The 16,929-nt window shown below is 41.1% G+C and overlaps 1 protein-coding gene across 4 annotated transcripts in view; it reads right to left on the bottom strand.

Annotated features, from left to right (window-relative positions):
• The window catches only part of nsun6 (NOP2/Sun RNA methyltransferase 6), a 47,493-nt gene that overhangs the window by 16,718 nt on the left and 13,846 nt on the right, over positions 1-16,929 (bottom strand). For 3 of the 4 annotated variants that reach the window (XM_068007087.1, XM_068007088.1, XM_068007086.1), the window contains 5 exons: positions 15,034-15,122; positions 14,620-14,729; positions 13,299-13,452; positions 7,342-7,423; positions 3,381-3,500 (listed from right to left, as the gene is read on the bottom strand). In XM_068007087.1, the coding sequence (XP_067863188.1) occupies positions 3,381-3,500; positions 7,342-7,423; positions 13,299-13,452; positions 14,620-14,729; positions 15,034-15,122 (555 nt within the window). Of the gene's footprint in view, positions 1-3,380; positions 3,501-7,341; positions 7,424-13,298; positions 13,453-14,619; positions 14,730-15,033; positions 15,123-15,301; positions 15,358-16,929 lie in introns of those variants that run through there. The other variant, XM_068007089.1, reaches the window with a different exon arrangement.

The raw sequence follows: 16,929 nt of genomic DNA on the forward strand, positions 1-16,929 counted from the left end.
CGCCAAGGCTTCTTCGACAGCACCTCCCAAGCCCGTGACCTCTACCACCTAGAAGGACAAGAGCAGCAGGTACATAGGGACAACACCACCTGCACGTTCCCCTCCAAGTCACACACCATCCCGACTTGGAAATATATCACCGTTCCTTCATCGTCGCTGGGTCAAAATCCTGGAACTCCCTTCCTAACAGCACTGCGGGAGAACCTTCACCACACGGACTGCAGCAGTTCAAGGAGGTGGCTCACCATCACCTTCTCAAGGGCAATAAATGCCGGCCTCGCCAGCGACACCCACATCCCATGAACGAATAAAAAAAAGGTATATTTTTCTTAATACTGATGAGTACACAATAAACATAATGGTTCTTCTAAGATTGTTCTCTCATTTTTACTTTTATATGTAAAGGAATCAATGCACCAAAACACCATTAGAGGGAACCAAAGTCATACTCCAATCAAAATAGTAGACACAAGCTTTAATACATAAGAATGTGCTAAATACCTCAGCAAATAAGAGTGCATTGGCCTTACAGACACCCTGCAACCTTCCAAACTGACCAGTAATTCACCCTCACCATACAGAATACTCCTCAGGATTAGGACAAAAGAAGTTAAGACCACAGAGGATATAATTCTCTCTTATCCAGCCAACATTCACTCAAAACGCTGTTGGAAGTCGTCTCCACTGGAGCTTAATTTACCAGGAGTAGCAGTGAACTGTAGTTACCGCTGTGAGAAAACAGGCATAGGAATCTTTTTTTTTTGCCTTGACAACCCTGTCAGGCCTCCTTAGTCCTCAATAAACCCATCACTCGTCCAAAATGAGGACTGCACCTTAACTGGGGAGGATACAAAGGGCACAATGTCTGATGGGCAGGTCCCTTAACTGTCTTGCAGGAAATGGTCCATAATCCCTGATGATTTTTAAAAACTTTTCAAAATGTTCTTTTTCAGAAAAGAAGCTTTTTTCCTTTAAATGATAATTTTATTTCAATTTTGCTGGATGCCTGATGGAAAAACTGAAATCCTCAGCTAGGTACACCTTTGATTGCCGTCCTGGCCCTATATCAACTCTTCCACAGCCAACTGCTGCAGAATTTTAAGTCAGTTAATGTCAACATTAGCTTGAACCTCGTTTGAATTAGGGAAGAACAGTTAGCATGGTGATATTTATTTGGATAGTTCCCTACGTTATGATGTTGAGTTTCATGAAATCCATTTTAAAACATTAACCTTTACATAATTTGTTCATCTATAATCACTCATCATCTAGCACCTAGTTTATCATCCAGACTCTTCCATATCTTGAACACTAACCGTTTATTGATTAAAAATGCAGAACCAGTTCATTGGTCCAGCAGGACTCTACTGCAACAGCATCTCCATAACCCTTTGCTAGGAAATCACCCTCGGATCTTTGATAGCAATGTAGGAAAGCCTTTTCTTTTCACTGTATCTCCAGCAAGTTGAATGACCTGAATAAAGGTTTCCTTTGCTAAAGGTCTAGAAAAACCAGTGCCAATAAAATGCATTTACTTTATTTAGATAGTCAGCACTCCACACTATGAACATATTTTCTTAGAAAAAAAAATGAAATTCACTTTGTATATGCAAACAAAAGAGCTAGTGCCCTAAAAATACTTGTGACGTCTCAGTCTAGCCACCACTGTTGTTAGAAATTCACAATCTGACAACTGAAAAAATGCTGAGTTAAAATATTACTGGCTCCTTTTTCAGTTTCATGGCTTATAAAATTTTATTTAGTCCAATGCTATGAGGCAAAATGTAACATTTGATCTAGAATTTCACCAATAGCCAGAGCTAAATACCAACTTCTTTGCAATGAGAGGGGGAAGTTAAAACAGTGCATAAACTAATATTTCTAAATCTATACATTATACTTGTATATAGCACCTTAGTTCAAGACAATTGGTTGAGGTACACCTGTATTTCATCCACAGTTTGGTCAATTTTGTGGTTTAAATGAAATCCTGAAAGATAACTGCTAAAAGGGAGCAATTCTTTGGACAGTTGCTCTAGAAAATAATACTAGGTCACTACTTGTGAAATAAATTGCAAACTGTCATAACAGACTGCATACTGAATGGTCATTTAATTGTAGTTTTACATTTGAAGTAAAGAAATTGGAGAGAAATGTCAATTGAATACTTAACGTGCCCAGATTGGCTTCAATTTATATGAAGATTGGACTCTCCTTCAAAACTATACAGCTTTAGAGTAGCATTACAGTACAGGCAGAACTAAACAAAATGACATGCTAATTACATATTAAAACTTGCTATAATTTAGTTAAAAAGAAAATAACAGGTTTGTCAAATGAAAAAAGCCATTTCATTATGCTGCATTATGGCTCTCTCCATCCACGATCTGAGTTTGGAGCAACACATTCTGGTTCTGACTGAAAACTTGCTCACCATTGGCAACTCCTTCCCTATCCCCAAGGGCACTCATCTCCAAATTGCACCTTGTCCTATGTCCCTCAACATCCAGCTCCTTCAACATCTTATCTCCTACCAACCCTCCCATCTCCTTTGACATCCTCCTCTGTAGCTCCTTTAAACTCTTGGGCAAATTCTTCACCAAATTCTCCTCTCTCGTCTAATCTCTGTCTCTAAGTTGATCAACTTTTCAACCGTAACAACTTTAACTCACCTGTCCCCACCAATCTGATTTCCTTGTCCTATCCACCTCCCTCAACCTCATATTCCACATCAACTCCACCATTCTCACTCCCTTGATTGCCATCACACATGGCCTCAAGTCCTCTGAAGTTAATCAGTGACCAGGCTCACTCCAACCCGTCCTCATCTCTATTCTCTTACACAAAACCCTCGTCCGTCCAAATCCCTGCAGTCGTTTCGTGCCGAGAAGAAAACTGCTCCCCAAATAGGACTCGGTTTCCAACCACTTCCTCCTCTAGGTTGTCACCGGCCACTTAGTCTACTAAAACTTGTCAGAATTTAGTTAAAATGAAAATAACAAACACCTCTGCAGTGCCTCCATTTTGTTCTCAGATCCTAGATGGTCTCCCGCCCCTACTGCCATCTCTGATACAAGTCATCTGCATGGCCTCAAACCCATGGGCTGTAAACTCAAATGTACACAGCAAGCCTGGCTGCCAACTGCCAGATCTGACTTGACCCTTTAAGCTGTACTGTTGCTCCTTGCCCACTATCAAAATTGTAGACATGTTCAACTTTGAAATATGCAATATCAACAATGCGGTTTTGTTAGCACTTCTTTAGTTATAGGCAAAAACAGACATCCTTCCAATTTTTATTAAAAATGTGTTCATTATTTAGGTCAAAACAGTCCAGTTTTAATCCAGAAGGCAGATTATTTACAGTGCTTTAGTCCTACCTTATCATTCATTAAAGCTGCAATATGAGTAGTCTTTCCACCAGGAGCAGCACAAATATCCAAGATTCTCTCTCCAGGTTTAGGATCCAACACATGACTCACCACCACTGAAGGCAAGTTCTGAACATTAAGAAAAGTATATTATCAAACTGCATAGACCTCTGTAATAAATGTTATATCTTTGCAGTACTTTAAGTAAAGTTTCCACGTATATTAAGACAAGCATCTCCAAAATGGATAGGGTGGTGAAGAAGGCATTCAGCATGCTTGGTTTCATTGGTCAGAACATTGAATGCAGGAGTTGGGATGTCTTGTTGAAGTTGTACAGGGCATTGGTGAGGCCACACTTGGAGTACTGTGTACAGTTCTGGTCACCCTATTATAGAAAGGATATTATTAAACTAGAAAGAGTGCAGAAAAGATTTACTAGGATGCTACCGGGACTTGATGGTTTGACTTACAGGGAGAGGTTAGACAGACTGGGACTTTATTCCCTGGAGAGTAGGAGGTTAAGGGGTGATCTTATAGAAGTCTATAAAATAATGAGGGGCATAGATAAGGTCGATAGTCAAAATCTTTTCCCAAAGGTAGGGGAGTCTATAACGAGGGGGCACAGATTTAAGGTGAGAGGGGAGAGATACAAAAGGATCCAGAGGGACAATTTTTTCACTCAAAGGGTGGTGAGTGTCTGGAACGAGCTGCCAGAGGCAGTAGTAGAGGCGGGTACAATTTTGTCTTTTAAAAAAGCATTTGGACAGTTACATGGGGAAGATGGGTATCGAGGGATATGGGCCAAGTGCAGGCAATTGGGACTAGCTTAGTGGTATAAACTGGGCGACATGGACATGTTGGGCCGAAGGGCCTGTTTCCATGTTGTAACTTCTATGATTCTATGATTCTATGATTCTAATTAAACACTATTTTATCATAAAGATGGTCGGAAGGGGAAAATTGGTTCAATGACACGAAATTTCCGCTCCCAACAACGTCCCTCAAGATGTTCCACCTAAAAGTGCCTACCCTATGTAAATTGTACATAAACGCTGCTATGACTTCAGTCGTTTGATTTCCCACTGTTTCCTCCAGCAGCCTGCCCATTGCTAATAAAGGTGATATCTAAGAGCTACTCAAAGTTGCTCGGTGACTGCCGACAAGTGGAATTTGAAAATTGTTATAATTTTGCTTCTGACTATTTTTAATTTTTAATCCAAGCTTTGCTGCTACTTGCAGCATTGTTCTCCCCTCTATTTGCCCTATTTTGCAGAATGAGGGGGAACGCAGGGAGTCCAAGGCACCACAGGAAGCATCTGACACGAGTCAGAAGGTTGTGGGTTCAAGTCCCATTCCAGAAATTTGAGCAAAATTCCAGGCTGGAACTTCAGTGCAGTATGTTAAATTGATGCCCCTTCTGCTCTCAGATCCCATGGCACAATTCGAAAAAGAGCAGGGGAATCCTCCCCGGTGTCCTGGCCAATATTTATCCCTCAATCAATATTGCTAAAACAGATTATCTGGTTATTATCTCATTGCTGTTTGTGGGACCTTGCTGTGGGCAAATTGGCTGTTGCATTTCCTACATTACAAGTGATTATACTTCAAAAAGTACTTCATTGGCTGTAAAACGCTTTGGGACATCACGTGGTCGGGAATGCCACTATATATAGAGCCAGCGTGGATTTGTGAAAGGTAGGTCGTGCCTGACAAACCTGATTGAATTTTTTGAAGAGGTGACTAAAGTAGTGGGCAGGGGAATGTCATTGGATGTTATTTATTTGGACTTCCAGAAGGCATTTGATAAGGTCCCACATATGAGACTGTTAGCTAAGATAGAAGCCCATGGAATCGAGGGAAAAGTACGGACTTGGTTAGGAAGTTGGCTGAGCGAAAGGCGACAGAGAGTAGGGATAATGGGTAGGTACTCACATTGGCAGGATGTGACTAGTGGAGTCCCGCAGGGATCTGTCTTGGGGCCTCAATTAGTCACAATATTTATTAACGACTTTGATGAAGGCATAGAAGGTCTCATATCTAAGTTTGCCGATGACACAAAGATTGGTGGCATTGTAAGCAGTGTAGATGAAAACATAAAATTACAAAGCGATATTGATAGATTAGGTGAATGGGCAAAACTGTGGCAAATGGAATTCAATGTAGACAAATGTGAGGTCGTCCACTTTGGATCAAAAAGGATAGAACAGGGTACTTTCTAAATGGTAAAAAGTTAAAAACAGTGGGTGCCCAAAGGGACTTAGGGGTTCAGGTACATAGATCATTGAAGTGTCATGAACAGGTGCAGAAAATAATCAAGAAGGCAAATGGAATGCTGGCCTTTATATATAGAGGACTGGAGTACAAGGGGGCAGAAGTAATGCTGCAGCTACACAAAACCCTGGTTAGACCGCACCTGGAGTACTGTGAGCAGTTATGGGCACCGCACCTTCGGAAGGACATATTGGCCTTGGAGGGAGTGCAGTGTAGATTTACTAGAATGATACGCGGACTTCAAGGGTTGAGTTACGAGGAGAGATTACACAAATTGGGGTTGTATTCTCTGGAGTTTCGAAGGTTAAGGGGCGATCTGATCGAAGTTTATAAGGTATTAAGGGGAACGGATAGGGTGGATAGAGAGAAACTATTTCCGCTGTTTGGGGATTTTAGGAGTAGGGGGCACAGTCTAAAAATTAGAGCCAGACCTTTCAGGAGCGAGATTAGAAAACATTTCTACACACAAAGGGTGGTAGAAGTTTGGAACTCTCTTCCGCAAAATAACGGCAATTGATACTAGCTCAATTGCTAAATTTAAATCTGAGATGGATAGTTTTTTGGCAAAGGTATTAAGGGATATGGGCCAAAGGCGGGTATATGGAGTTAGATCACAGATCAGCCATGATTTTATCAAATGGCGGAGCAGGCACGAGGGGCTGAATGGCCTACTCCTGTTCCTATAAATGCAAGTAATTTCTTTCGCAATTACCCACACATTCGCATATATAGTGTGAGGTGCTCCTATTTCAACCTGAGCAGCAAGCAATGCTTAAGGATGTGTTTCACTGGTGAACTGTGCCACATACTTGCCCTGGACCTGGAGCCCAATTCCATCAGAGGAATTCACTGACAGTTTCTGTGGAAGTCACCACTGCCCTCAATGTCTATGCCACTGGGTCTTTTCAGGCTGCATTTGGAAACATTTGTAACATCAATGCATTAAATAAGTCACTGATGTTTATTAGTTACTAGAGCTGGCCAGTACATTACCTTTGCTATGGATGCTGCTAATCAGCACAAGAGCATTGTCTACCTTTATAGTAACAGAATTTCCCGAAGCATAAGGAGCCATCGGCTACACCCATGTTCTCAAACCTTTCCAGAATGCAATCAACTTCAACAGGAAAGGGATTCCTTTCTTTTGAGAGGGTGGGTTCAACATTCACTTTGCTTGGTGTTTACAAATTAATCTGCTGCTGCAATGTTTTATATTGTTACTGTTATGTGGTTGTCAATTGAAATTTTCCCTACCAGGTATATAAAAATGTGCAGGTGATATTTCCCCTTCTCCACAGGAAACAGCTATTTTGGATCTCACAGAGAACAATTCAGTTGATATTTGACACAAGGCCATAACAGCAGCAAATGTCATTCTTTTCTGTCAAATGTGTCAATAGGGAGATGTCCAAGGTAACAACAGGTTATATATCCCTTGCCATTCTTACAGTTAATATAAAATGAATACAACTGTTGAATACACTGCAGTGTAAGATAAATCTGCTGCGAACAGAATGCAGTGCATAGGCAGCTGTCAGCAAAACCATCAGAATCAGATGTTTAATATTAGAATGGAACAAAGTGAATGATTGACAATCCCATTCATCCAGAGTGGAACGGAGACAGGCAATGACTACATGGAAAACCCAGAACTAATGCCACATCTGTTATTTCAAGATATAGCAGAGTTAAGACTTACCTGTAAAAACACAAAACTAGAGAGGAGGTTGTCAAATGATGGGCTAATGTAGACTGGCTCTGTCATTCTGATCCCCACACCCCTGAGTATGAATAAACAGCAATTACAATTATGTTTTAATTTTATACACACACCTGTCACATTTCTAATCTTTAAGGATTTTAATAGCATTAATGTGTTAGGTGCCAAAATGTTAGTGATATTGGGCATGATTTTGACCTCGAGCCGAGAAGGGGGTCGGGGGGGCGGGGGAGGATTTTCGGGGGCGAAACCCAGAAGGTAAGTTAGTAGGTCATGATTGGGCCAACAAATTTTACTTCCGGGTTTTGTGCCTGGCTTGACAAGCTGTCTGGCTTTTAAAAAAAAATTGTTAATGGGATGTGGGCGTTGCTGGCGAGGCCAGCATTTATTGCCCATCCCTAATTGCCATTGAGAAGGTGGTGATGAGCCGCCTTCTTGAACTGCTGCAGTCCGTTTGGTGAAGGTTCTCCCACAGTGCTGGTAGGAAGGGAGTTCCAGGATTTTGACCCAGCAGCAATGAAGAAGCGGCAATACATTTCCAAGTCGGGATGGTGTGTGACTTGGAGGGGAACGTGCAGGTAGTGTTGTTCCCATGTGCTTGCTGCCCTTGTCCTTCTAGGTGGTAGAGGTCGCGGGTTTGGAAGGTGCTGTCGAAGAAGCCTTGGCGAGTTGCTGTAGTGCATCCTGTGGATGATACACACTGAAGCCAGGGTGCGCCGGTGGTGGAGGGAGTGAATGTTTAGGGTGGTGGATGGGGTTTCAATCAAGCAGGCTGCTTTGTCCTGGATGGTGTCGAGCTTCTTGAGTGTTGTTGGAGCTGCACTCATCCAGGCAAGTGGAGAATATTCCATCACACTCCTGACTTGTACCTTGTAGATGGTGGAAAGGCTTTGGGGAGTCAGGAGGTGAGTCACTCGCCGCAGAATACCCAGCCTCTGACCTGCTCTTGTAGTCACAATATTTATGTGGCTGGTCCAGTTAAGTTTCTGGTCAATGTGGCCCCCAGGATGTTGATGGTTGGCGGGCAGCTGGGGATCAGAGGGAGGGAGGGATCATGGGCCGGGGAGGAGATCAGAGGTCAATGGGGGTCGGGTGAAGAGTCGGAGATAGGTGGGGTCTCCATCAGGGGGAGGGTCAACTATCAGGCGGGGGTGGTGGCAGCTGACCGACCGCAGGGGGCCTGTCGGCCAGGTGAGCTTGTTGGGCCTGGATGAAGCACTCCTGCTCCTCGGGGCCCACAAGCAGTACAATAAAGGCATTCACTTCATGGATCTGGCCCTTCCCCCCTGCTTTCACCTGACGTGAATCGGAAGCGATGGAAAACCCAAATAGGTACGGTTAAATTCATTTAAGTTTTCCACTACACAAAGAATTAAATACCCTCAAGTATTTCCCATACATTGCCTCTAAATATTGGCCCGCTGGCTTTGAGTGGGGCGGGACTTCCCGGTGTCTGTTGTGCAGAAGCATACAAACCTGCCTTGGTCAAAACCAAAAATGGGAGAGTTGGAGCCGGGATGCGGTCCTGCTCCAAAAAGCTGGTATTTTAAACTCCCACCCACCCGTTCTTGGGGGTTAAAATTACCCCCATTGTATCAATATTAGAAATGAAGATACAAGCTTCATATGTTCTACATTTAATTTTCAATGGGCTCTACATTCTGTGAAAAACTTAACAAAATTGACTAAGCTCTAGAATTGCTCTGCCAACTATTCATTCCTAAGACATTTTTTTAGTGAATGTAATCTACTGGTCTGAACTATTCTACTAAATCAAAAGCAAAATACTGCGAATGCTGCAAATCTGAAATAAAAATAGAAAATGCTGGAGAAGCTCAGGAAGTCGGGCAGCATCTGTGGAAAAAGAAACAGAGTTAACATTTCAGGTCAAAGACCTATCGTCAGAACTGGAAGATGTTAAAAGAGTAAAAGAATTACCATTATCCCTTTTGTCATTTAACCACTTGTGCCCTCTACTCTATCATAGACCTTCTCTTTTGTTCTTTCCTCCCCTCCCTCCCCAGCTTTCCCTGGCTCTGTACTTGCTCAAAGACCTTTCGTCAAAAGTTTTTGACTTGAAACGTTAACTCTGTTTCTTTCTCCACAGATGCTGCCTGACCTGCTGAGCTTCTCCAGCATTTTCTATTTTTATTTATTACTTCTACTCACAGAATTCCGATGACACTGCTCAAAGTAAGTATATGTTGTTTCACAAGGAAAGGAATGTTAACATAATGGACAATGTATTATTCTGTTACTAAGGTACAGAAGTATCCCTTTAAATCTAAGAGATTCAACTTGTTCTTAAGTAAACAGAACTAATGATCCACCAATGTTTAATAGTTGTTTGAGCAAGATTTGTGTTGGAAAAGTTTATAAGTTTCAGGGTCCAGGTTACAAACATCCAGCATTAAGGAGTTGACTTTCCTCATCTAAAAAATGGTGTGTCTGAAGTTATATAATGCACAATGTATTATTATGCGGCTAAGTCGAAGTTGTGTTCCTTTAAAGCCATAAAATTAAATTGCTGTTAAGTAAATCTACTTGAATTCACTCAGAGTTGAATTGCTATTTAGGCTGCAAGCCAGGCCCTGGCTTTGTTCTAAGTGTGATTGATAAAGTCCGTAAAGAAGCTGCAGATATTTTCACTCTAGCAATTTCCGCTCCTGGAGAATTTATCTGTACATTCCAAACGACTGCTTTTGTTTATTTATACAGAAATTTGAATGTGACACCTGAAGCTGGATAGAGGAAAATGGAGAAACACGATTAACAACATGCCTTTCTTCAGAACCCATTTCCTTTGCAAAAATCTGCAGTTTGGCATGGATGGGAACATGGGACTGGGATGTTATAGCTATTACTGAAACATGGCTAAGGGAGGGGCAGGACTGGCAGCTCAATGTTCCAGGGTACAGATGCTATAGGAAAGATAGAGCAGGAGGTAAGAGAGGAGGGGGAGTTGCGTTCTTGATTAGGGAGAACATCACGGCAGTAGTGAGAGGGGATATATCCGAGGGTTCGCCCACTGAGTCTATATGGGTAGAACTGAAAAATAAGAAGGGAGAGATCACTTTGATAGGATTGTACTACAGACCCCCAAATAGTCAACGGGAAATTGAGGAGCAAATATGTAAGGAGATTACAGACAGCTGCAAGAAAAATAGGGTGGTAATAGTAGGGGACTTTAACTTTCCCAACATTGAATGGGACAGCCATAGCATTAGGGGCTTGGATGGAGAGAAATTTGTTGAGTGTATTCAGGAGGAATTTCTCATTCAGTATGTGGATGGCCCGACTAGAGAGGGGGCAAAACTTGACCTCCTCTTGGGAAATAAGGAAGGGCAGGTGACAGAAGTGTTAGTGAGGGATCACTTTGGGACCAGTGATCATAATTCCATTAGTTTTAAGATAGCTATGGAGAAGGATAGGTCTGGCCCAAAAGTTAAAATTCTAAATTGGGGAAAGGCCAATTTTGATGGTATTAGACAGGAACTTTCAGAAGTTGATTGGGAGAGTCTGTTGGCAGGCAAAGGGACGTCTGGTAAGTGGGAGGCTTTCAAAAGTGTGTTAACCAGGGTTCAGGGTAAGCACATTCCTTATAAAGTGAAGGGCAAGGCTGGTAGAAGTAGGGAACCTTGGATGACTCGGGAGATTGAGGCCCTAGTCAAAAAGAAGGAGGCGGCATATGACATGCATAGGCAGCTGGGATCAAGTGGATCCCTTGAAGAGTATAGAGATTGCCGGAGTAGAGTTAAGAGAGAAATCAGGAGGGCAAAAAGGGGACATGGATTGCTTTGGCAGATAAGGCAAAGGAGAATCCAAAGAGCTTCTACAAATACATAAAGGGCAAAAGAGTAACGAGGGAGAGAGTAGGGCCTCTTAAGGATCAACAAGGTCATCTATGTGCGGAACCACAAGAGATGGGTGAGATCCTGAATGAATATTTCACATCGGTATTTACGGTTGAGAAAGGCATGGATGTTAGGGAACTTGGGGAAATAAATAGTGATGTCTTGAGGAGTGTACATATTACAGAGAGGGAGGTGCTGGAAGTCTTAACGCGCATCAAGGTAGATAAATCTCCGGGACCTGATGAAATGTATCCCAGGACGTTATGGGAGGTTAGGAAGGAAATTGCGGGTCCCCTAGCAGAGATATTTGAATCATCCACCGCTACAGGTGAGGTGCCTGAAGATTGGAGGGTAGCAAATGTTGTGCCTTTGTTTAAGAAGGGCGGCAGGGAAAAGCCTGGGAACTACAGACCGGTGAGCCTGACATCTGTAGTGGGTAAGTTGTTAGAGGGTATTCTGAGAGACAGGATCTACAGGCATTTGGAGAGGCAGGGACTGATTAGGAACAGTCAGCATGGTTTTGTGAGAGGAAAATCATGTCTCACGAATTTGATTGAGTTTTTTGAAGGGGTAACCAAGAAGATAGATGAGGGCTGTGCAGTAGACGTGGTCTACATGGACTTCAGCAAAGCCTTTGACAAGGTACCGCATGGTAGGTTGTTACATAAGGTTAAATCTCATGGGATCCAAGGTGAGTTAGCCAATTGGATACAAAATTGGCTTGACGACAGAAGACAGAGGGTGGTTGTAGAGGGTTGTTTTTCAAACTGGATGCCTGTGTCCAGCGGTGTGCCTCAGGGATCGGTGCTGGGTCCGCTGTTATTTGTTATTTATATTAATGATTTGGATGAGAATTTAGGAGGCATGGTTAGTAAGTTTGCAGATGACACCAAGATTGGTGGCATTGTGGACAGTGAAGAAGGTTATCTAGGATTGCAACGGGATCTTGATAAATTGGGCCAGTGGGCCGACGAATGGCAGATGGAGTTTAATTTAAATAAATGTGAGGTGATGCATTTTGGTAGATCGAATCGGGCCAGGACCTACTCCGTTAATGGTAGGGCGTTGGGGAGAGTTATAGAACAAAGAGATCTAGGAGTACAGGTTCATAGCTCCTTGAAAGTGGAGTCACAGGTGGATAGGGTGGTGAAGAAGGCATTCGGCATGCTTGGTTTCATTGGTCAGAACATTGAATGCAGGAGTTGGGATGTCTTGTTGAAGTTGTACAGGGCATTGGTGAGGCCACACTTGGAATACTGTGTACAGTTCTGGTCACCCTATTATAGAAAGGATATTATTAAACTAGAAAGAGTGCAGAAAAGATTTACTAGGATGCTACCGGGACTTGATGGTTTGACTTATAGGGAGAGGTTAGACAGACTGGGACTTTTTTCCCTGGAGAGTAGGAGGTTAAGGGGTGATCTTATAGAAGTCTATAAAATAATGAGGGGCATAGATAAGGTCGATAGTCAAAATCTTTTCCCAAAGGTAGGGGAGTCTATAACGAGGGGGCATAGATTTAAGGTGAGAGGGGAGAGATACAAAAGGGTCCAGAGGGGCAATTTTTTCACTCAAAGGGTGGTGAGTGTCTGGAACGAGCTGCCAGAGGCAGTAGTAGAGGCGGGTACAATTTTGTCTTTTAAAAAGCATTTGGACAGTTACATGGGTAAGATGGGTATAGAGGGATATGGGCCAAGTGCAGGAAATTGGGACTAGCTTAGTGGTATAAACTGGGCGACATGGACATGTTGGGCTGAAGGGCCTGTTTCCATGTTGTAACTTCTATGATTCTATGAACTGAATAGAATGGACTTGTTAATAAAAATATGAAACATAATGGAAACACATGCAGGACACTCCAATTTTAAAAAAAAGTTAACAAGAAATTTATGTAAAGACAGTCAAAACATGGAACATTTAAGGATTGTAACACTTCCTATAATTAACAAGCAGCAAGAGAACTTAGCACAAATCAGTTCTGGCTCAATACACAAAAATATTTATTTTGAAATTAATAAGACAATGGTACGACTTGTTTGCAACCACGTATAAAACCACACTGAATATTTGTAAAATTTTTACCTTAAAATGGAGCTTGAGCAAAATATTTCATTGCGGCTTAATTCAGCAGTTCCATTCCCTACAAATGCTTTTGATCCCATAAATTCTTTTGCTCCCCTTTTACATTTGCCACAAATGTCTGAATATACAGAAACTGCATCACCAGCTTTCATAACTGAAACAAGAGATAATGTTAATTTTGTACTGTATGTCTACTTTCTGGACAAAGAAATTAAAAATACAAAGTTAAACCTAGGATTAAGGTCAGAATATTAGATTTTAGTGAGTGATAGAAAAACACAATTAATTGAAAAATATTCTTTAAACATCAAGTGATGATTAGCTCACACGTGGATTCATGGTATCAACATATGATGTCACATTGTTTGAGAACAGCAATTATTCCTTAAATGGTTATCGGAAGAGTGGAATGGACAACCCTCTGCCAGATTTTTTCACTCTTCAACAGAACATTAGAACCTAGGTTTTCCAATTAACATTATTTTAACGATAGATGGCAGTAACCCATTTAAAATACCATTAGTTTTAAAATAACACAAGTGACAATCTAGACTGAGAGAAGCCATGTTGGTTCACCCAAAAATTTCCCACTCTCCTTACAGAGGACCTGGTGAGAATTCCCTCGAATGCACTTGCACCATATAAAATTTGATACATCCAATTATTCATTTTGTGAGCTTATTAGAGCTACATGGTAATGTACAAAATGCTAAAAATTAGTTGATCTAATTTGAATTTTTATAGATTGTTCTATTACCTTTTGGCTCTAATGAGGGATCATTTTTAATTTGAAATTGGGCCAGATTGCTGGATTTTTGAAAAAAAATGATACTGTAACTAAAACTTTTCAAAAATCTAGAACATATTTAAGAATGTTAAGTGGATTGGGTTTCACTTTGGTTAGTGTTAACCAAAATGGGCAATATGGGCAAACAACATGACATCTTACAACTTCAACATTTTAGGCTCATCAACAAGTAGTTCCAACCTTTATCTTAGTGACCTCGGATAGCTAAATGGGTAAATGGACATGTGGTATGTACTGAGCCATACAGTCTAGAAAGACTGCAGGTTAGACCCCTAAACCTGTGCAGGGTTACCCAATCTCACTCTGAATGGCAGTGGGGTCACTAAAATTAGCTTCACCACTTCCAGGCTGCAGAAACTGGCCAGGATTCCTGCTCCCCAAACTGGAACATTCCAGTGGCACTCACACTAAGGAGCGACCCTGTATCTGCATTCCAGCATGAATAATTGCCTTCAGAGAGGAAGGCAAGATGAAGTAAAGAATCAGAAGGAGAAAAAAATCAACACAACTCACGTTTTGGAGCAGACAGAATGCCAGGAATAAAAACATGTGCTCCACGAAGTACAGCATTCCCACACTGAGCTCCCACAATTACTTCAAAGGAATGTCTCTGCAGATTTACCCTGGAAACAGGAAATACAGTTGTCAAATAAAGTTCCTGAACTACTTAACATTGGATTAGGGGCCTTCCATTCTGATTCATTTCACATCTTACAAAAACCCAAGTATATTGTTTAAAAAGTTATGACTGTTTATATTTGAATTTTTTTTGTTTTAGAGGTGAGTGGTAATGAGGGTGGAGGGAGGGCGAAAGGCAGAGGGGGGAGGGAGGGCGGAAGAAAAATCTCTAAGTCACCATGAGCAATGCCACTGGACATCTGATAACAAATACCTTTCTTAAAACAATATATAATCATGCATGCATACCTAGGACCAACAACAGGAATGAGCAGAACATCAGGAAGCTTTGGATGCTCTAATACTGGAACATCGCTCACTGGCCACCCTTTAAACTGCTGTAAAATAAGCAATAAGAAAGGTTGTAATTTAGTAATAGTCATGCGTCAAAATCCCCAAAACATTTTTAATTTTAGAAATACATATAGTATAGGAATAAACATGTAAAACTTTGAATATCTTCTGAAAATTTTGAATAAATTATACTTAAAGAGCCATCAATCACTAATTTAATTACCTCTTCAGAAGAATTCCAGCCTGCTTGTAAGGAATGATCTGTTCTTTCTAAAAACTTGCTCATTGATTTTGGCTTCTTATTGCTACTGTTCAGTATTGATAAATTCTTATATTTTGCTAAATGTTCCCTACTTCTGAAGTACGGTATAGCACAATACATCTGTCAGATTTAGGATAACAGCAACTTGGATATAAAATTTTCTACAATGCTTCCAAACTTGAGCCTGCAACTTCCTGAAACAGAAGCAGTTTAAACAAAAATTAAGATTCCTTACTTTTCCACCTAATTTGAACTACTATAGAACCATACAAGTTTACAACACAAGAGGAAGCCATTCAGCCCTTAAAAATCTGGATTCTGCCTCAACTATTTAACCTGTGGCAAAGAATTTCAAGCTGTAATACCTTTTGGCTTAAAGAAATCTCAAATTTTAAATTGATGACTTCTCGTCATTGGCCTCTCAACCAGAGGAAATTGTCTTTCCTGATTCACACTATAAAAAACCATAAGAATTTTAAAAACCTCTTAAATCTCCTCTCAGCCTTCTCGGCTCCAGTGCTCCAGCTTCTCAAGTTACTCCTCATAACTATAGTAGCCCATAACTGGTACCATCCTGGTAAATCTAAAGACAGAGAGCATAATGTCAATTCTATAATAGGGCGCCCAAAACAGTTCTCTAACTGTGGCCTGACCATTATCTTGTCCCATTTATCATTATCTCTTTGCTCTTGTACTGTATGCCCCTATTTATAAAATCCAAAATGCTACTGGCTTTTCTATGACTATATCTACCTGTACACGCAGATTCAAGGAATTATGTATTTACACCCTTAGGTGGCTCGGTTACTTTTGGTATTTTTCCATTTAATTTATAATCTCATACCTTGCTTTTCATCCCCAAATAATTACTTGCACATGATTAATTTATAGCACGTATAACTTACAGGACTTAAAATGAATGAGGTGGCACTGATGTTTCCAGAGCTCATAGACCCACCTTAAAAGCTGAGTTTCACCAAGTCTCCAGAGGCAGCAGCAGCGGTAACCAGTGGCAATACAGACACTGCGGCAGGAAGTAGAGGCCACAGACCAACAATAGGCTGATCACCTCATTCCAGCTGTCTAGGCCAGCAATGCAGATTTTTTTTGGCTAACAGCCCTGTCCATATCTACTAGTTGGTAAAGAGATGAGGACCAAAAACATCACTGAAAATTACAACTTAAAATATGCACAACCGTGAGTTTGTTTTCCCATTATGCTGCCCCTACAACATAAACAAGGGATACTCCACAACAATGGAATTCTCAAACAGAAATTGCTTCTCGCTGCTTAAAAATCAGCATTAAATTATGCTCTGAAGGCTTCAAATAATATATATTTTTAAAAACTTAATTTAGGATTTGTAATTTGGGCAAATTAATTATGAGTAAGCTGGAGTCTGTTTATTACTAAATAAGCAACTAATCTAAACTGGTCCAGACTGCACTAGTTATCTTCACTTCTACCTTATTCTCTCTTTCCATCCCTCTCAAATACATACAGTCACACAACAACTTTCAAAAGGGAATTGGATATATACTTGAAAAGCAATAAATTGCAGGGCTATTGGGGAAAGAACAGGGGAGTG

Source organism: Heptranchias perlo, chromosome 2, assembly GCF_035084215.1.
Source record: "Heptranchias perlo isolate sHepPer1 chromosome 2, sHepPer1.hap1, whole genome shotgun sequence".
Classification (NCBI taxonomy): domain Eukaryota; kingdom Metazoa; phylum Chordata; class Chondrichthyes; order Hexanchiformes; family Hexanchidae; genus Heptranchias; species Heptranchias perlo.